The following is a 21724-nucleotide window of genomic DNA, read 5'->3' on the forward strand; positions in this document are numbered from 1 at the left end:
CTGTCTGACTTGTTTCACTAAACTTAATACTGGGAATCCCCTGGTGGTCCAGTGGTTAGGACTTCACGCTTTCACCGCTGAGGGCATAGGTTCAATCCCTGGTCAGGAACTAAGATCCCGCAAGCCACACTGCGTGGCAAAAAATAAATAGATAAATAAAACTAAAGTTTAAAAAAAAACCCATAATACTATCTAGGTCCATCTACGTCGCTGCAAGTGGCAGAATTTCATTCTTTTTTATGGCTGAGTAATATTCCATTGTATGTATTTACCACATCTTCTTTATCCATTCATCTCTTGACCACCATAGTGTCTTTCAATTTCTGCGTCTGTTTTATGTCCCCTTCCTTGATTTTTCTTTCTTATTTAGTATCCTCTTTGTTTATGCATGCAGTCTGGGTTTTTCCCTCTTTGTAATTGTAAGTTAGGTTATGGGAAAACAAATTAGCAAGCCATTATATAGCCATGTATCTAAATCACTGCTGTATTCTAAGATTTCTTTCCATGATTCATAACATTGTTCATGTTTATCTTTTATTTCTGTCCCATTAGGTAGATACTTTAGTTCAGGCCCCACCTTGAAATTTTTCTATAATGGCTTTCAGTACCTGTTTCTTTCCTGCATGTTTCATGTTGCTGCAGTTTTTTTGCCATCTTTTGTTCATAACCAAATCGCTAAAGTTATGAATATCCTCTGTAGATGTGTAACATGAAGGGGGCAAGACTGAAGGCAAGAAGACCATTGGGGAGTCTTAAAACCAAACATGTTATCTCCAGACATTTTTGTCTAGTACCCCACCTATGTTTAATCTTATTACTTATTTAATCTTATTACTGCTAATTAGCTTTGACTGCTAATTAATTTAATCTCTGTAGTATGTCTTGTCCCATCAGGATTTCTAGGCACTTTCAGTTATAAGCAGACTTTTTTTTTTTTTTTTAAGATTTTTAGAAATTTCATGTAATGTCTGAAACATTTATATTAACATATTTCCATACGTATTTCCATACAAATACAAATATAAGATTTTTAGAAATTTCATGTAATGTCTGAAACATTTATATTAACATATTTCCATACAAATAACCCAATGAAAGTTTAGTATTAGTTGTTTTGTTTGTTTGTTTTTTTATACTGCAGGTTCTTATTAGCCATCAATTTTATACACATCAGTGTATACATGTCAATCCCAATCGCCCAATTCAGCACACCACCATCCCCACTCCACCGCAGTTTTCCCCCCTTGGTGTCCATATGTCCGTTCTCTACATCTGTATCTCAACTTCTGCCCTGCAAACCGGCTCATCTGTACCATTTTTCTAGGTTCCACATACATGCATTAATATATGATATTTGTTTTTCTCTTTCTGACTTACTTCACTTTGTATGACATTCTCTAGATCTATCCACGTCTCAGCAAATGACTCAATTTCGTTCCTTTTTATGGCTGAGTAATATTCCATTGTATATATGTACCACCTCTTCTTTATCCATTCGTCTGTTGATGGGCATTTAGGTTGCTTCCATGGCCTGGCTATTGTAAATAGTGCTGCAATGAACATTCGGGTGCATGTGTCTTTGAATTACGGTTTTCTCTGGGTATATGCCCAGTAGTGGGATTGCTGGGTCATATGGTAATTCTATTTTTAGTTTTTTAAGGAACCTCCATATTGTTCTCCATAGTGGCTGTATCAATTTACATTCCCACCAACAGTGCAAGAGGGTTCCCTTTTCTCCACACCCTCTCCAGCATTTGTTGTTTGTAGATTTTCTGATGATGCCCATTCTAACAGGAGTGAGGTGATACCTCATTGTAGTTTTGATTTGCATTTCTCTAATAATTAGTGATGTTGAGCATCTTTTCATGTGCTTCATAGCCATCTGTATGTCTTCTTTGGAGAAATGTCTATTTAGGTCTTCTGCCCATTTTTGGATTGGGGTGTTTGTTTCTTTAATATTGAGCTGAATGAGCTGTTTATATATTTTGGAGATTAATCCTTTGTCCGTTGATTCATTTGCAAATATTTTCTCCCATTCTGAGGGTTGTGTTTTCGTCTTGTTTATGGTTTCCTTTGCTGTGCAAAAGCTTTGAAGTTTCATTAGGTCCCATTTGTTTATTTTTCTTTTTATTTCCATTACTCTAGGAGGTGGATCAAAAAAGATCTTGCTGTGATTTATGTCAAAGAGTGTTCTTCCTATGTTTTCCTCTAAGAGTTTTATAGTGTCCGGTCTTACATTTAGGTCTTGAATCCATTTTGAGTTTATTTTTGTGTATGGTGTTAGGGAGTATTCTAATTTCATTCTTTTACATGTAGCTGTCCAGTTTTCCCAGCACCACTTATTGAAGAGACTGTCTTTTCTCCATTGTATATCTTTGCCTCCTTTGTCATAGATTAGTTGACCATAGGTGCATGGGTTAATCTCTGGGCTTTCTATCTTGTTCCATTGATCTATGTTTCTGTTTTTGTGCCAGTACCATATTGTCTTGATTACTGTAGCTTTGTAGTATAATCTGAAGTCAGGGAGTCTGATTCCTCCAGCTCCATCCCTTTCCCTCAAGACCGCCTTGGCTATTCGGGGTCTTTTGTGTCTCCTTACAAATTTTAAGATGATTTGTTTTAGCTCCGTAAAAAATGCCATTGGTAATTTGATAGGGATTGCATTGAATCTGTAGATTGCTTTGGGTAGTATAGTCATTTTCACAATGTTGATTCTTCCAATCCAAGAACATGGTATATCTCTCCATCTGTTGGCATCATCTTTAATTTCTTTCATCAGTGTCTTATAGTTTTCTTCATACAGGTCTTTTGTCTCCCTAGGTAGGTTTATTCCTAGGTATTTTATTCTTTTTGTTGCAATGGTAAATGGGAGTGTTTCCATAATTTCTCTTTCAGATTTTTCATCATTAGTGTATAGGAATGCAAGAGATTTCTGTGCGTTAATTTTGTATCCTGCAACTTTACCATATTCATTAATTAGCTCTAGCAGTTTTCTGGTGGCAGTTTTAGGATTCTCTATGTATAGTATGTCATCTGCAAACAGTGACAGTTTTACTTCTTCTTTTCCAATTTGTATTCCTTTTATTTCCTTTTCTTCTCTGATTGCCGTGGCTAGGACTTCCAGAACTATGTTGAATAATAGTGGTGACAGTGGACATCCTTGTCTCGTTCCTGATCTTAGAGGAAATGCTTTCAGTTTTTCACCATTGAGAATGATGTTTGCTGTGGGTTTGTCATATATGGCCTTTATTATGTTGAGGTAGGTTCCCTCTATGCCCACTTTCTGGAGAGTTTTTATCATAAATGGGTGTTGAATTTTGTCAAAAGCTTTTTCTGCATCTATTGAGATGATCATATGGTTTTTATTCTTCAATTTGTTAATATGGTGTATCACATTGATTTGCGTATATTGAAGAATCCTTGCATCCCTGGGATAAATCCCACTTGATCGTGGTGTATGATCCTTTTAATGTGTCGTTGGATTCTGTTTGCTAGTATTTTGTTGAGGATTTTTGCATCTGTATTCATGAGTGATATTGGTCTGTAATTTTCTTTTTTTGTAGTGTCTTTGTCTGGTTTTGGTATCAGGGTGATGGTGGCCTCATAGAATGAGTTTGGGAGTGTTCCTTCCTCTGCAATTTTTTGGAAGAGTTTGAGAAGGATAGGTGTTAGCTCTTCTCTAAATGTTTGCTAGAATTCACCTGTGAAGCCATCTGGTCCTGGACTTTTGTTTGTTGGAAGATTTTTAATCACAGTTTCAATTTCATTACTTGTGATTGGTCTGTTCATATTTTCTGTTTCTTCCTGGTTCAGTCTTGGAAGGTTATACCTTTCTAAGAATTTGTCCATTTCTTCCAGGCTGTCCATTTTATTGGCATAGAGTTGCTTGTAGTAGTCTCTTAGGATGCTTTGTATTTCTACGGTGTCTGTTGTAACTTCTCCTTTTTCATTTCTGATTTTATTGATTTGAGTCCTCTCCCTCTTTTTCTTGATGAGTCTGGCTAATGGCTTATCAATTTTGTTTATCTTCTCAAAGAACCAACTTTTAGTTTTATTGATCTTTGCTACTGTTGTCTTTGTTTCTATTTCATTTATTTCTGCTCTGATCTTTATGATTTCTTTCCTTCTGCTAACTTTGGGTTTTGTTTGTTCTTCTTTCTCTAGTTTCTTTAGGTGTAAGGTTAGATTGTTTACTTGAGATTTTTCTTGTTTCTTGAGGTAGGCTTGTATAGCTATAAACTTCCCTCTTAGAACTGCTTTTGCTGCATCCCATAGGTTTTGGGTCGTCGTGTTTTCATTGTCATTTGTCTCTAGGTATTTTTTTATTTCCTCTTTGATTTCTTCAGTGATCTCTTGGTTATTTAGTAACGTATTGTTTAGCCTCCATGTGTTTGTCTTTTTTACGTTTTTTTCCCTGTAATTCATTTGTAATCTCATAGCGTTGTGGTCAGAAAAGATGCTTGATATGATTTCAATTTTCTTAAATTCACTGAGGCTTGATTTGTGACCCAAGATGTGATCTATCCTGGAGAATGTTCCATGCGCACTTGAGAAGAATGTGTAATCTGCTGTTTTTGGATGGAATGTCCTATATATATCAATTAAATCTATCTGATCTATTGTGTCATTTAAAGCTTCTGTTTCCTTATTTATTTTCATTTTGGATGATCTGTCCATTGGTGTAAGTGAGGTGTTAAAGTCCCCCACTATTATTGTGTTACTGTCGATTTCCTCTTTTATAGCTGTTAGCAGTTGCCTTATGTATTGAGGTGCTCCTATGTTGGGTGCATATATATTTATAATTGTTATATCTTCTTCTTGGATTGATCCCTTGATCATTATGTAGTGTCCTTCCTTGTCTCTTGTAACATTCTTTATTTTAAAGTCTATTTTATCTGATATGCGTATAGCTACTCCAGCTTTCTTTTGATTTCCATTTGCATGGAATATCTTTTTCCATCCCCTCACTTTCAGTCTGTATGGGTCCCTAGGTCTAAAGTGGGTTTCTTGTAGACAGCATATATATGGGTCTTGTTTTTGTATCCATTCAGCCAGTCTATGTCTTTTGGTTGGAGCATTTAATCCATTTACGTTTAAGGTAATTATCGATATGTGTGTTCCTATGACCATTTTCTTAATTGTTTTGGGTTTGTTTTTGTAGGTCCTTTTCTTCTCTTGTGTTTCCCACTTAGAGAAGTTCCTTTAGCATTTGTTGTAGAGCTGGTTTGGTGGTGCTGAATTCTCTTAGCTTTTGCTTGTCTGTAAAGCTTTTGATTTCTCCATCAAATCTAAATGAGGTCCTTGCTGGGTAGAGTAATCTTGGTTGTAGGTTCTTCCCTTTCATCACTTTAAGTATATCATGCCACTCCCTTCTAGCTTGCAGAGTTTCTGCTGAGAAATCAGCTGTTAACCTTATGGGAGTTCCCTTGTATGTTATTTGTCGTTTTTCCCTTGCTGCTTTCAATAATTTTTCTTTGTCTTTAATTTTTGCCACTTTGATTACTATGTGTCTCGGCGTGTTTCTCCTTGGGTTTATCCTGTATGGGACTCTCTGCGCTTCCTGGACTTGGGTGGCTGTTTCCTTTCCCATGTTAGGGAAGTTTTCGACTATAATCTCTTCAAATATTTTCTCTGGTCCTTTCTCTCTCTCTTCTCCTTCTGGGACCCCTATAACGCGAATGTTGTTGCGTTTAATGTTGTCCCAGAGGTCCCTTAGGCTGTCTTCATTTCTTTTCATTCTTTTTTCTTTAGTCTGTTCCGCAGCAGTGAATTCCACCATTCTGTCTTCCAGGTCACTTATCCGTTCTTCTGCCTCAGTTATTGTGCTATTGATTCCTTCTAGTGTAGTTTTCATTTCAGTTATTGTATTGGTCATCTCTGTTTGTTTGTTCTTTAATTCTTCTAGGTCTTTGTTAATCATTTCTTGCATCTTCTCAATCTTTGCCTCCATCCTTATTCCGAGGTCCTGGATCATCTTCACTATCATTATTCTGAATTCTTTTTCTGGAAGGTTGCCTATCTCCACTTCATTTAGTTGTTTTTCTGGGGTTTTATCTTGTTCCTTCATCTGGTTCATAGCCCTCTGCCTTTTCATCTTGTCTATCTTTCTGTAACTGTGGTTTTTGGTCCACAGGCTGCAGGATTGTAGTTTTTCTTGCTTCTGCTGTCTGCCCTCTATAAGCAGACTTTAATTAGACACAATTGATTATCCCAATGTCTCTCCTAATAAAGAGTTCAACAGAAAAACTCCAGATGCTAGCTTATGTATATAAAGAAAATTTTAATCTGTAGGCATTATCCTTGTGATGCATCATCTTTCAAAATTTTAAATAAGCTAATGTGTGATTACTGATACTCAACAAGTATTTATTTGGTATCTACATATATATATTTTGGATTAATGTAAGCTATTTTCAAATGTTGGTTACTAGATGTTAGCGCCTCTTAAACATCAGGCAGTATATAGAAGGATGTTTTACTAAATATTTCACAATTTTAAAGTTATAACAGAAGAATGGGACCCATTATGAATTTAATAATTAGAGATATATAACATCTTTTTAAACATTTTTTTAAACTTATTTTTATTTGTTTTTGGTTGCATTGGGTCTTTGTTGCTGTATGCGGGCCTTCTCTAGTTGCGGTGAGCGGGGGCTACTCTTCGTTCCGGTGCACGATCTTCTTATTGCAGTGGCTTCTCTTGTTGTGGAGCACGGGCTCTAGGTGCGTGGGCTTCAGTAGTTGTGGCACACGGGCTCAGTAGTTGTGGCTTGCGGGCTCCAGAGTGCAGGCTCAGTAGTTGTGGCGCGCACGGGCTTAGTTGCTCTGCGGCGTGTGGAATCTTCCCGGACCAGGGCTCGAACCCATGTCCCCTGCATTGGCAGGTGGGTTCTTAACCACTGCGCCACCAGGGGAGCCCCCATAACATCTTCTTAAATATGTTACTGAAAGGTATAAAACACTTGTTTAAAAAATATTTTTAAACAATTCAGAAGTATTTAAAGTATAAAATAAAAATCTTTTTTATACCTACTAATGCCCTATTTCCCATAGATGAACACTGTTAAACTCTACTTATGTGAATAGCCCAACGTCATATTACACTCAATTTTGTGCTTTTTGAACTCCAATAAAGTAGAACACTTTTCTGAGAGTACAAGTTTTTGTTAAAGAGGCCAGACTGACTCAAATCATCTTGTCTCTGCTACTTACTAGGTAGTTATTCAATCTTATTATCTATTAAAGAAAATAGAAATAATAATGCCTAATTCACTTGGTGGTTTTGAGATAAAAATATAATCATTTAAGTTAAGCACCTGGCATACAGTATATGTACAGTAATAATGTGGTAATGATAATTATTAACATTGTCTCCTACTCATAGTTTTTCTTATTCTTTTAGAAGCATCTTTTTTTTTTTTTTTTTTTTGACTGTGCCACTTGGCTTGCGGCATCTCAGTTCCCCGACCAGGGACTGAGCCTGGGCCATGGCAGTGAAAGTGCCAAATCCTAACCACTAGACCACCAGGGAACTCCCTGAAGCATCTTTTCTTAAATAGGCCCTTTTGAGGTATAATTTACATACTTCAAATTTACCAGTTTTAAGTATACAACTTCATGAGTTTTGACAAATGTTTTAAGTAAAGCATTCAACAGTTTAAGTACACAGTTTGATGCGTTTTAACAAATGTATACAGTTGTATAATTGTTACCGAAAATGGGGGTCCGGCTACTTGCCACTCAAAAGCCAATAAAGAGGCAAGGTTAGTGGAAAGGAAAGTTTGCTTTATTTTGGAGGCTGGCACCCAGGGTGGGGGTGGTTTACTGCTGCCTGTCCAAGGCTGACCCCCCCCCCCCACTGACTATCAGTGGGCAAAAGCTTTTATAGACAGAAGGAGGGAGCTACATGCAGAAACAGCACAGTCAGCTCTGACAGTCATCTTGAAATTGGTTATCAGTGGTCTGGCCAGCATCATCTTGATTGTTTTAAGTACAGTTAATCTTCAGTTCCAGGGTCGGTTTGTTCCCATTTCTTTGAGGCCAGCTCTCGGAATTGTGGAAACTTATGTCATGGCTACAGTCTGGTCATCATGTAGTTAACTTCTTTCTCCTGGTGGGGGTTTTAGTATCTATAAGACAGCTCACAGGATATGGCTCAGAATATTATCTATAGCCCTTGAGAAGGAACTAAAGGTCCTTGACTACGCTTAATGACTAAACTTGTCTTGTTGGGCTGTTAGTCTTGTTGGGCTGTTTTCCTTTGTTTCTGCATTTTCTCACTTCTCTGATTAAACTTATTCTTTGGCTAAAGTTTTTCCACAGACATAAGGCAGGCTGAGGACATGGGAGGAAAGGACCATAGCATCCTGCTACATTTCATAATCACTACTACAATCATAATATAGACTATTCTCATAACTCCAGAAAGTTCTTCCATGCCCTTTTGCAGTCAGTTCCCTCCCGATAACCCTCACCCGGGGCAATTACTTCTCTGCTTTCTATCACTTTCTAGAATTTCCTGGATTTCTAGAATTTCATGTTTTACCCTTTCTAGAATTTCATGTAAATGGAATTATACAGTACATAACCTTTTGTGTCTGACTTATTTCACTATGTACAGTGCTTTCAAGATTCATCCATGTTGTTGTGCATACCAGTAGTTTGTCCTTTTTTATTTCTGAGTAGTATTCCCTTGTATGGATAGACCACAGTTTGTTTATCTATTAACCAGTTGGACATTTTGGGTTCTTTCCAGTTGTTTGGCTGTAAATAAAGCTGCATAAACATTCAAGTACAAGTCATTGCATGGACATGTTTTTATTTCTCTTAAGTAAATATCTAGGGGTAGGATTACTTGGTCATGTAATAAGGACATGTTTAAATTCATGAGCCACAGTTAAAGTGGCTGAACCATTTTACATTCCCACTTAGCAGTGTGAGAGTTCTAGTTGCTCTACATCCTTCCCAACACTTGGTATCATCAGTTTTTAAAATTTCAGTCATTCTGTTGGGTGAATAGTAGTATTTCATTGAGGTTTTAATTTATGTTGCCCTAATGAATTACTAATCATTTTGAGCATCTTTTCATGTGCTTATTGGCAATGCATACATTTGGTTTTTTGTTTTTTTTGTTTCTTGGTTAAGTATCTGTACAAATCTTTTGCCTATTTTTTAAAAAGCAGATTGGTTTTCTTATTAAGGTGTAAAACTTGTGGATCAAAGTCCTTTATGAGACAAATGTTTTGCAAGTATTTTCTCCCTGTCTGTGGCTTGCTTTTTCATGTCCTTAATAGTGTATTTTGAAGATCAGAAGTTTTTTAATTTTGGTGAAGTTCAGTTTACAAATTTTTCAGGCTTTTTGCATCCTACTTAAAAAATCTTTGCCTAACCTAAGGTCACTAAGACTTTCTCCTATGTTTTCTTCCCAAAGTTTTATAATTTTAGTCTAACATTTAGGTCTATAACCCATTTAGAGTTAATTTTTATGTATGGTATGAGGCATAGGTTGGGGATCTTTTTTTTTTGCATACGTATATCCAGTTGTCCCAACACCACTAGTTGAAAATATTATCTTTCCCCATTAAATTGCCCTAACACCTTTATTGAAACTGTACATGTGGGTCCTGGACTCTATTTTGTTCCATTAATATATGTTCATCTTTGGAATACCACACAGTTTTGGATATTATAACTAAAGTCTTGAAACCAGGTAGAGTAAGTTCTAATTTTGTTCTTTTTTATAACGTTGTCTCAGCAGTCATAGGTCTTTTGCATTTTCTTACAACTTTCAGAATCAGCTTATCCATTTCTACAAAAAGCCTGCTGGTATTTTGAAGAAGATTGCATTCAGTCTCTAGATCAATTTCAGGAGAATTGATGTCTTAACAGTATTGAATCGTCCCATCGATTAAAATAGTATATTTCTCCATTATTTAAGTCTTTTAAAAAATATCACTTAACAGTGTTTTATAGTTTGCAGTGCATGAGTATTGTACATTTTTTGTTAAATTTATCCCAAACATTTTGTATTCTTTATGCTATTGTAAATAGTATTTTTAATTTAAATTTTCAGTGGATTATTATTCATATGTAGAAATACAGTGGATTCTTGTATATTGACATTGTATCCTGTGATCTTGAGATAATTCTAGTAGCTTTTTTTTTTCAATTTTATTTTATTTTTTTTATACAGCAGGTTCTTATTAGTTACCTATTTTATACGTATTAGTGTTTATATGTCAATCCCAATCTCCCAATTCATCCGACCCCCCCACCACCCCCCCGCTTTCCCCCTTTGGTGTCCGTACGTTTGTTCTCCACATCTGTGTCTCTATTTCTGCCTTGCAGACCCGTTCATCTGTACCATTATTCTAGATTCCACATATATGCGTTAATATACGATATTTGTTTTTCTCTTTCTGACTCACTTCACTCTGTATGACAGTCTCTAGATCCATCCACATCTCTACAAATGACCCAATTTCGTTCCTTTTTATGGCTGAGTAATATTCTGCTGTATATATGTACCACATCTTCTTTATCCATTTGTCTGTCGATGGGCATTTAGGTTGCTTCCATGACCTGGCTATTGCAAATAGTGCTGCAGTGAACACTGGGGTGCATGTGTCTTTTTGAATTATGGTTTTCTCTGGGTATATGCCCAGTAGTGGGATTGCTGGGTCATATGATAATTCTATTTTTAGTTTTTTAAGGAAACTCCATACTATTCTCCATTGTGGCTGTATCAATTTACATTCCCACCAACAGTGCAAGAGGGTTCCCTTTTCTCCACACCCTCTCCAGCATTTGTTGTTTGTAGATTTTCTGATGATGCCCATTCTAACTGGTGTGAGGTGATACCTCATTATAGTTTTGATTTGCATTTCTCTAATAATTAGTGATGTTGAGTAACTTTTCATGTGCCTCTTGGCCATCTGTATGTCTTCTTTGGAGAAATGTCTATTTAGGTCTTCTGCCCATTTTTTTTCTTTTTTTAATTTATTTACTTTGGCTGTGTTGGGTCTTTGTTGCTGCACGCAGGCTTTCTTTAGTTGCGGCGAGCGGGGACTACTCTTTGTTGCGGTGGGTGGGCTTCTCTTGTTGCAGAGCGTGGGCTCTAGGCATGAGGGCTGCAGTAGTTTTGGCACTTGGGCTCAGTAGTTGTGGCTCGTGGGCTTTAGAGTGCAGGCTCAGTAGTTGTGGCGCACAGGCTTAGTTGCTCCGCGGCATGTGGGAATCTTCCTGGACCAGGGCTCGAACGTGTGTCCCCTGCGTTGGCAGGCAGATTCTTAACCACTGTGCCACCAGGGAAGCCCCTTCTGCCCATTTTTTGATTGGGTTTTTTGTTTTTTTAATATTGAGCTGCATGAGTTGTTATATATTTTGGAGATTAATCCTTTGTCCGTTGATTTGTTTGCAAATATTTTCTCCCATTCTGAGGGTTGTCTTTTCATCTTGTTTATAGTTTCCTTTGCTGTGCAAAAGCTTTTAAGTTTCATTAGGTCCCATTTGTTTATTTTTCTTTTTATTTCCATTACTCTAGGAGGTGGGTCAAAAAAGATCTTGCTGTGATATTTGTCAAAGAGTGTTCTTCCTGTGTTTTCCTCTAAGAGTTTTATAGTGTCTGGTCTTACATTTAGGTCTTTAATCCATTTTGAGTTTATTTTTGTGTATGGTGTTAGACAGTGTTCTAATTTTACTCTTTTACTGTAGCTGTCCTGTTTTCCCGGCACCACTTATTGAAGAGACTGTCTTTTCTCCATTGTATATCCTTGCCTCCTTTGTCATAGATTAGTTGACTATAGGTGTGTGGGTTTACCTCTGGGCTTTCTATCCTGTTCCATTGATATATGTTTCTGTTTTGTACCAGTACCATATTGTCTTGATTACTGTAGCTTTGTAGTATGAAGTCCGGGAGCCTGATTGCTCCAGCTCCGTTTTTTTCCTTCAAGATTGCTTTGGCTTCTAGTAGCTTTTTAAGATGTTCCTAGGAGTTTTCTGCATAGATGATCATGCCATCATTGAATAAAGACAATTTTACTTCTCCTTTTACAATCTGTATGCTTTTTATTTCTTTCTCTTGTCCTGTTGCACTGCTTAGGACCTTAAGTACACTGTTGAGTAGAAGTGTTGAGTGTGGACATCATTGCCCTTTTCCCAGTTTTAGTGGGTCTTTAAACATTAAGTATGGGCTTCCCTGCTGGCACAGTGGCTAAGAATCCACCTGCCAATGCAGGGGACATGGGTTTGAGCCCTAGTCTGGGAAGATTCCACATGCCACAGAGCAACTAAGCCCGTGCGCCACAGCTACAGAGCCTGTGCTGTAGAGCCCACAAGCCACAACTACTGAAGGCCATCCACCTAGAGCCTGTGCCCTGCAACAAGAGAAGCCACCGCAATGAGAAGTCTGTGTGCTGCAATGAAGAGTAGTCCCCACTCACTGCAACTAGAGAAAGCCCGCACACAGCAACAAAGACCCAGTGCAGCCAAAAATAAATAAGTAAATTAAAAAAAAATCATCTAAACATTAAGTACAATGTTCAGTATGGATCTTTTTTTTTTAAATAAATTTTATTTATTTATTTATTTATTTATTTATTTATTTATTTATTTATTTATTTTTGGCTGAGTTGTGTCTTCGTTGCTGTGTGCGGGCTTTTTCTAGCTGCGGTGAGCGGGGGCTAGCTACTCTTTGTTGTGGCGTTTGGGCTTCTCATTGCTGTAGCTTCTCTTGTTGCAGGGCACAGGCTCTAGGCACGCGGGCTTCAGTAGTTGCAGCATGCAAGCTCAGTAGTTGTGGCTCACGAGCTCTAGAGCGCAGGCTCAGTAGTTGTGGTGCATGGCCTTAGTTGCTCTGTGGCATGTGGATCTTCCTGGACCAGGGATCGAACCCATGTCCCGGGCATTGGCAGGTGGATTCTCAACCGCTGTGCCACCAGGGAAGCCAGTATGGGTCTTTTTGTAGATGCCCTTTATCAGGTTGAGAAGGTCCCTTCTATTCCTAGTATGGAGAGTTTTTATCATGAGTGGGTGTTGAATTTTGTTTGATGCTTTTCCTTTATTTTTTAAGATGAACATATAATTTTTTTGTTTAGTCTTTAATATGATGGATTAAATTGAATGATTTTAAATGTGAACCAAACTTTCATTCCTTGGCTAAACCCCAGTTGATCATGATATATTATTTTTTTAATGTATTGTTGGTTGTGATTTGTTAAAATTTTGGGTAAAATTTTTACATCTTTGTTTTTAGGGATATTGGTCTGTATTTTATAATATTTTTCCCTGGTTTTGGTATCAAGTAATGCTTGTATCTTAGAATGAGTTTAGAAGTATTCCCTCCTCTTCAGTTTTTTTGCAAGAGTATTTGTAGGATGGTTATTATTTCTTTCTTAATGTTAGAATTCACCAGTGAAGCTGTCTGGGTCTGGAGTTTTCTTTGTGGGAGGATTTTTAACTACAAATCCAATTAGTGTAGTCAATAGCTAGGGCTATTACTGTAGTCAATAGCTAGTTTGTTTCATCTTGAGGGAACTTTGGTAGTTTATATCAAGGTATTTGCCCATTTCATCTAAATTGTATATTTGTTCATATTTTCTCATTCTTTTAATATTTTTATAATCTGTAGTGAACTCACGTTCCTTATTCCTGGCATTGTTATTTTGATCTTTTTGAGAACCAGCTATTGGTTTAATTGATTCTATTGTTTTTCTGTTTTTTATTTCATAAATGTTTTGCTCTGTTATTTTATTCCTTCTGCTTATTCTGGGTTTAATTTGTTCTTTTTCCGGTTTCTTAAGGCTTATTGTTTGGAAGTCTGTCTTCTTTAAGCGTTTAATGCTATAAATTTCCCTTTCAGCACAGTTAGCTACATCCCAGAAATTTTGATACGTTTTGTTTTTCATTCACTTCAAACTATTTTCTAATTTCCCTGTGATTTCTTCTTTGACCCAAGAGCTATTTAGCAGTGAGTTAATTTCCAGATGTTTTGAAGTTTTCCAATATCTTTTTTTAAAAATTTTATTTATTTATTTATTTTGGCTGCACTGGGTCTTAGTTGCGGCATGCGGGATCTTTAGTTGCGGGATCGCAGTGTGTGGACTCTTGGTTGTGAAACGCGGGTTACTTAGTTGTGACACGTGTGTGGGATCTAGTTCCCCGAGCAGGAATCATACCTGGGTCCCCTGCATTGGGAGCGCAGGGTCTTACCCACTGGACCACCAGGGAAGTCCCTCCAATATCTTTCTGTTCCTGGTTTCTAGTTTAATTCTGTTGTGATCACGAAACATACTTTGTATGGTTTCAGTCTTTAAATTAATTGAGATTTGTTTAATGTCCCAGATTATTGTCTGCCTTAGTGAATGTGTATTTGAAAAGAAAGTGTATATTGTGCCATGGCTGGGGGTGGTTTTCTAAAAATATCAATTAGGTCTACTTGGCTGGTGGTAGTGTTCAAGTTTTCTACAGCCTTACTAATTTTCTGTTTATTTAATCAGTTATTATGAGAGGAATGTTGAAATCTGCAACTGTAATCACAGATTTTTCTGTTTCTCCTCGCAGTTCTGTTTTGTCTTCATATATTTTGAAGCTCTGTTATTAGGTGTATATTCATTTCTTATTGTTATATTCTCTTGATAAATCGACACCTTATCTTTATGAAGTGTTCTTTTTTATTTCCACTGATATTTCTTATTCTGAAATCTAATTTGTCTAGTATTAATATAGCCTGTTCAGCCTTCTTTTGATTAGGGTTTGCATGATGTATCTGTTTCTATTCTTTTACTTTTAACCCACATGTGTCTTTATATTTGGAGTGTTTTTTTTTTAACATGGTATAATATTTATTTATTTATTTATTTTTAAATTTTTTAAGTTTTTATTGGAATGTAGTTGACTTACAGTATTGTGTTTGTTTCAGGTGTACAGTAGAGTGAATCATGTATGTGTGTGTGTGTGCGCACATCCTTTTTCAGACTCTTTTCCCATATAGGCTATTACAGAATATTGAGTAGAGTTCCCTGTGGTATACAGTAGGTCCTTGTTAATCTGTTTTATATGTAGTAGTGTGTATATATTAATCCCAATCTCCTGATTTATCACTCTCCCCCATGTTTCCCCTTTGGTAACCATAAGTTTGATTTCGAGATCTGTGAGTCTGTTTCTGTTTTGTAAAGAAGTTCATTTGTATCATTTTAAAAATTAGATTCTACATATAGATGTGCTAGTATATGATATTCTTCTTTCTCTGTCTGACTTCACTTAGCATGGTAATCTCTAGGTCCATCCATGTTGCTGCAAATGGCATTATTTCATTCTTTTTTATGGCTGAGTAAAATTCCATTGTATATATGTGCCACATCTTCTTTATCCATTCCTCTTGTCGATGGACATTTAGGTGGCTCCCATGTCTTGGCTACTGTAAATAGTGCTGCAGTGAACATTGGGGTGCATGTATCTTTTCGAATTATGGTTTTCCCCAGATATATGCCCAGGAGTGGGATTGCTAGATGATATGGTAGTTCTGTTTTTAGTTTTTTAAGGAACCTCTGTCTGTTCTCCATAATGGTTGTACCAGTTTACATTCCCACGAACAGTGGAGGAGGGTTTCCTTTTCTCCACACCCTCTCCAGCATTTACTGTTTGTAGATTTTTTTGATAATGGCCATTCTGACCAGTGTGAGGTGATACGTTAGTGAAGTTTTGATTTACATTTCTCTAATAATTAGTGATGTTGAGCATCTTTTCATGTGCTTTTTGGCCGTTTGTCTGTCTTTGGAGAAATGTCTATTTAGATCTTCTGTCCAATTTTTGATTGGGTTTTTTGTTTTTTGATATTGAGCAGCATGAGCTGTTTGTATATTTTGGAGATAAGTCCCTTGTTGGTTGCATCGTTTGCAAATATTTTCTCCCATTCTGTGGATTGTCTTTTCATTTTGTTTATGGTTTCCTTTGCTGTGTAAAAATTTTTAAGTTTAAAGCGGGTCTTTTTTAATGAATAGAATATAGTTGGATTTTGCTTTTTTATCCAATGTGACTTCTCATTTCAGTGTGAAGTCATCTTAAGTGCTTTCTGTTTTGATTTTCAGGACTTTCACTGTTCCTCTGCCATTTGCTCTTAGCTCACTTTTTTCATGAAATTTAATTTGATTATAGTCACTTTGAATAGCTACTACCCCATTAGCATAACTATATGCAACTATATTAGATATTAGATATCTGTTATTAGAGATCTATTAATGTTATATTTGTGGGTGATTTTTTGTTTTCATCATCTGCTCTCGATTATTCTGTCTTTATCAGGAATGCAACTTCTGTTTTGTAGTTTTCCAGAAGACCTCTAATACAATATCTTTAATACAATGTATGTGTGTTAAGTTACTGTCTGAGGGAATATTATCTTACCTAATTATCTTCACAGCTTGAAGGTGTTCAGTTTTTCTTTGAGACCATACTTTATGCTAGTCTTTGGGTTGGTCCGCTGGTAAATTTCCCAGTGATTCTTGGAAGTTTTATTCCCAGAGTTCAGGTATCAAGTCATGTGGATTTATCTAATTTCCATTTTATCTAGGTAGGTCACCTGTGGATTAAGATGTTCTTCATTATCAAATTCTGAATCAAGGTCAGCAGAGGCTTTATGATCCCAGGGTGTTGCCCACCTCATCCAATCCCGAACCTACCTGCATTTAATTATTGGCCTCACCCAAGGTGGGGTGGACTGAGAGTATAGGTAGTATGACTATACAAAATTGATGCTGAAATAGTCTAGTAGGCAGTAAACACTGGAGATTAGATTATCTCAAGTCTGGAGATCGAAGGTTAAAATTGTTACCACTAAATTTATGATTTGGATATTACTGTTTCCTTATCCTGGTGATCCTATTTGCTTTAGGATGGCAATTCAAAGAGTCTTCTTAGATTTAGGCTTTATACTGAAACTGGGTACTAGAACTGTTTGAATTTTTAGTGTGAGAGATGAGTGGTGAGGAAATCCAGGACATTGGGTGTGAGGTTAAATTGAACTTTTAGGTCCCTGCTCTCTGCCTTTGCCTGAATGACTATTTTTATACTCAGTTGTGCAAAGGTTGATTTAAAAAAATAGCATATGTAACCATGAGGCTCCTGCTACTTCCTTTTTGATGATATTACAGGTGATGAAAACAAATTAAACTAGCTTAGCCACTACATTATAATTTACCTGAAGTAATGGGGCTTCAAACATATTCTTTGAAAGGTGCTCCTTATGCAAATCAATTTTTTTGTACCCCTGTAGCAATTTGCATTAGATATCTCCTCTGTAAATAGTTGCTGGGGACATGATTCTGAGTTGTTTTGCCCTTCTCTGCAGTCCCTGAGGTATCTCCTGTTGGCCTCTAGTGTTGCCAGTACTCAGGAAGCAGGACGTATCAGTGCCCTCAGTTGCCAGCATCTGGGTACAAGCTCTTTTTCCTCTTTTCAGTCTTCCTCAATTGGCATGAAAAAAATAAAGTCAGTGGAGCATTCCTTCCATTATAATTCTTTGCAAACTACATCATTTTAGCAATATTGCAGAGTTCCTAATGGTTTTGTTTGAGTTTTCCATTATTTTTCTCATTAATTCAACCTTAATAAGTTTGTTGAAACTTTTTATGTACCCAGAGTTCATATACTATCTTGGTTTCTCTTGCTGATTGCATATCATTTCCCTTATCTCTAAATTTTGGAGTTTCCCAAGGATCAGTCCTTGGTTCTCTTCTCTTTTCTGTCCCATTCCCTAAGACAGTGATCTCATCCAGTCTCATGGCTTTAAATACCATCTGCATTGGCTCCCAAATCTATCTCTTCCTGTCCCTTCACCTCCAGATCTGTATATCCAGGGGCCTACTTATGTAATGGACATCCCTAACTTAATGTGTCTCTAACTGAGCTTTTCGTGATCCCTCACAAACCAGTTTCTTTTGCAGCCTTCCCTGTCTCAGTTGATGTCAGTTCCATTGTTCTAGCTGCTTGGGCCAGAAATCTTGGTGCCATTTTTGACTTTTCTCTTTGTCTCACACCCAACCTCTGGTCTATCAGCAAATCCTGTTGGCTCTATCTCCAAAATGTATCCAGATTTGACCATTTATCACCATTCCCTCTGCCATCATCCTGGTACACGCCACCATCTTTTGCCTGGTTCATAGAAGTGGCTTTCTAACTGGTCTCCCTACTTCTGCCTTTGCTTCCCTGCAGTTTGTTCTTAGCACACAGCCAGAGTAATCCTGTTAAAAATTCCATTAGGTCTTATAATTTTTCCGTTGAAAACCCTCCAACAGCTTTCCATCTCACTTAGAGAAAAGCTATAGACCTTAACTATTATCTACTAGAACCTATGTGATCTGACCCTCTTTTACCTTTCCACTCTCATTTCCTACTATTCTCTTCCTTCTTCACTCTGTTCCAGCCACGTGACCTCTTTGCTGTTCCTTGAACATGCCCTTCCTTCTACCTCAGAGCCCTTAATACCTGCTGTTTACTCTACATAGAATACTTTTTCCTGCTGATATCAGCAAAGATAGCTGTCTTACTTCTTTTGCGTTTTTACTCACTGAAGCCTTCCCTGGTCAACTTGTTTATCTTGTTTTTCTATCTAATACACTGGAATGTAATCTCCATGAGGGTGGGCATTTTGTCATGTTTTGTGTACCACAGAAACCTTAGCACCTAAAAATGGTGCCTGGCATGTGGTAGATGCTTCACACATTTAAAAATGAATGAATAAATGAACGAGCGAATGATCCTGATTTTCATAATATCTCTTAAAAAAGAAAATAACTAACATAACTCCACTAAATGTAAAGTTATGTTGAAAGAAAGAAGGATGGAAGGATTGAAAGAAGTCTGGATAGAAAGTAAGAAGGATCTGGAAAGTAATTCTAAATTTCTGAAATATAAAGCAATTCTATAAATGTATGAATAGCTGCACGACTTTATTTAAAGGACTACTTTACTATTTTTCCATGGAGGCAACAAAAATTAGCTACCACCATGAGTAGGAGACATTTGAACATCTAGCTGCGTTGTGAACCAGGAGGTGAAGTTCTATCTTGGACTAAGAACTGTAGACAAATCTTTCAGATATCACTGAGTCATTGTGTAATTTAAGAAGGGTAACAATATGTTTTGGTTTGCCAGGGACAGTCTCAGTTTAACTCTTTTGTTAATTATTAATAGAGTGGGTTTTTATTCTTTAAAGGATCCCAGTTTGGATGATAAGTTATAAGGGCACCCTAAAATTCAGGTGCTTGCTTCTGAGTGGTTATAGCATATATTGACATTCATGCATGATAAGAAATCTGTAAATGCTGTTTAACATTTATTGAGCATATTTCAGAGTTCGACTTTGTTAGGTTTAGGGCTATCAGGATCTCAAGCATTTTCAGTCAGTCTTGGGTAGTGAAAATGGTTGAGCATTGTAAGCTGAATCACATTTTTATAGGATAAATGCTTAGATTTTTAGGGCCACAGACTTCATTGAGAATCTGATGAAACCTATGAATCCACTTCCCAGAAAAACACATATACAAAATTTTTATAAATAATTTCAGGAAGTTTGTGACTTCCCAAACACCCCTATTGTGGTATCTAACTGCTTTGAGAGAACACCTTTCAGGGATACTATTGCACTAGTAAAACCTCGATTATCTGGCACATAACTGGAACCCTTAAGAAAACCATAATTTTCTCAATGCCAATATAAGTACATGTTTATTTAGATAAGTGATATTATGCTATATGTATTATTCTACAACTTAGGGTTCCATGTTAGTACATACAGATGTGCTTCATTTTTTTAAGTTAATTTCTGGATTTTGCAATTTGTCAAAAAATCAATATCAAAAAACAGTGTATAGGAAAGTTGCCTTATGAAATCTTAAGATAAGCAAAAAATACTGAAGATCATCTTTTTTTTTTTTAATTCATTTATTTATTTAATTGATTGCGCCAGGTCTTAGTTGCTGCAGGTGGGCTCCTTAGTTGTAGCACGTGGGCTCCTTAGTTGTGGCATGGGGGCTTCTTAGTTGTGGCATGCGAACTCTTAATTGCAGCATGCATGTGGGATCTAGTTCCCTGACCAGGGATTGAACCCAGGCCCCCTGCATTGGGAGCACAGAGTCTTATCCACTGCGGCACCAGGGAAGTCCCCCCAGATCATCTTAATCACAACAACTAAAGAGCATAAGAACATGTCTTATCATTTATGGTGTAGAAATCTTTACATTGAATTTCCACACTAGCAAAAAAAGTTAAAAATTAGCTCAGACCAACTTGCAAGATTCTGGCCTTAAGGGAATTTTTGAAGAGAATTCATCACCGAAAGCAAATGTACTCTGTGCAGACATTTTCTTAACTCAATAAAGAAAATAAGGAAATGTTGAGAAGAAAAAAGAATTCTCCATGGCGAAATCACTTAGTCACTGCTAACAATGCATTTTATTTCTCTTTTTCTTTCTGTGCATAAATTTTATTAGTTTGCATAAATTTTTACATGGTTTTAATCATACTGTATGTATAAATTTGCATCCTGTATCATCCCTTTCCCCATTAATATTTTAATATTAAAATAGTTAATATTTTAACTGCTTACTTATTGCTTTAGGATAGATTTCCAGAAGAGGAATTACTAGTCAAAAATTACGATTATTTAAAAAAAATTTTTTAAATATTGCCACACTGGTTTTCAAAAGTATTTTACTGATTAATACTTTAAGCAGTTGGGTCTGATATTGCTTGTTTCACCATACTCATACTTGGATTGTGCATTATAATTTTAAAAATATTTGTGATTGCAAAAAAAAGTAAAAACGTTTCTTACTGTTTTAATTTGCATTTCTTCCATTTTTGTGATATTGCACATTTTTCCATATACATATTACTAATCATATTTTATTATTAAAACATGATCTTGCAGCTTTAGAGGCCTCCATTTAGAGCTGATCATCCCCTTTTGAATAAAACTTTAATAGAGCACGTTCTGCATGTTCACAATGTTTAAGGAACAGTCATCCAGATTGCCATGTTGAAACTACCTCAAGATCTGAAAAAAGACTTTCCAAATGCTTAATTAATAGAAGACAATTTTCACAGCAGGAAAATGTGACTTATTAAGAGATATCTACCTGAGTTGTGTCTAAGTGTGTGTGTGTGTATTATATTTCACTGATTTTTTTGAATACCAGTAAACAGCAGGGTAATATAAATTTGATATTTCTATCAGAAACAGTTAACTTTTATTAAAATAATCTTATCTTAAATATTTTCTTCTTTTCAAGGTATCATAGACGTCGTAGGAAACTGAATCCTCCAAAAGACAGATGATATTGAGGTTTTCAGGAATCAAAGAGAAATGTTATCCTGCGTCTCATTTGCCATTTGAGAAAATACAATTGGGTATATTCACTAATATGTTATATAGTAAAATAATAAAATGTCTTCTCATATATTAGAATGTGTATTTCTTTATATATATTAAGTAATTCTGGATTTCACATTCTTATTTACGGAAGCCTATTTTTATTTTCCTTTTGAGTTATTAAAGTCTACTATTTATTTTTGTGTGCCTAGTATGATTAAGTACTTTTACATTATCAGCCAAATAGTAGTATAAATATGATTAATAAAAACGTGTATGATTCTCCTGAAGATTTTTAAACTGCCTTTGAAAAGAAACTCATGAGCTCCACAGAAAAAATAGATGTTATAATGTTTC

The 21724-nt window shown here is 36.3% G+C and overlaps 1 protein-coding gene across 6 annotated transcripts in view; it reads left to right on the plus strand.

Annotated features, from left to right (window-relative positions):
- MRPL42 (mitochondrial ribosomal protein L42) overlaps positions 1–21463 on the plus strand; it is a 37236-nt gene extending 15773 nt beyond the window's left edge. For all 6 annotated transcript variants that reach the window (XM_082350471.1, XM_082350474.1, XM_082350469.1 and 3 more), the window contains one exon: positions 21288–21463. In XM_082350471.1, coding sequence (XP_082206597.1) covers positions 21288–21333 — 46 coding nt within the window. In that variant the 3' untranslated portion in view covers positions 21334–21463. The remainder of the gene's footprint in view (positions 1–21287) is intronic.
- The last annotated feature ends 261 nt before the right edge of the window (positions 21464–21724 follow it).

The sequence above is a fragment of the Balaenoptera borealis genome, assembly GCF_965194805.1.
Source record: "Balaenoptera borealis genome assembly, chromosome: 13".
Taxonomy (NCBI): Eukaryota; Metazoa; Chordata; class Mammalia; order Artiodactyla; family Balaenopteridae; genus Balaenoptera; species Balaenoptera borealis.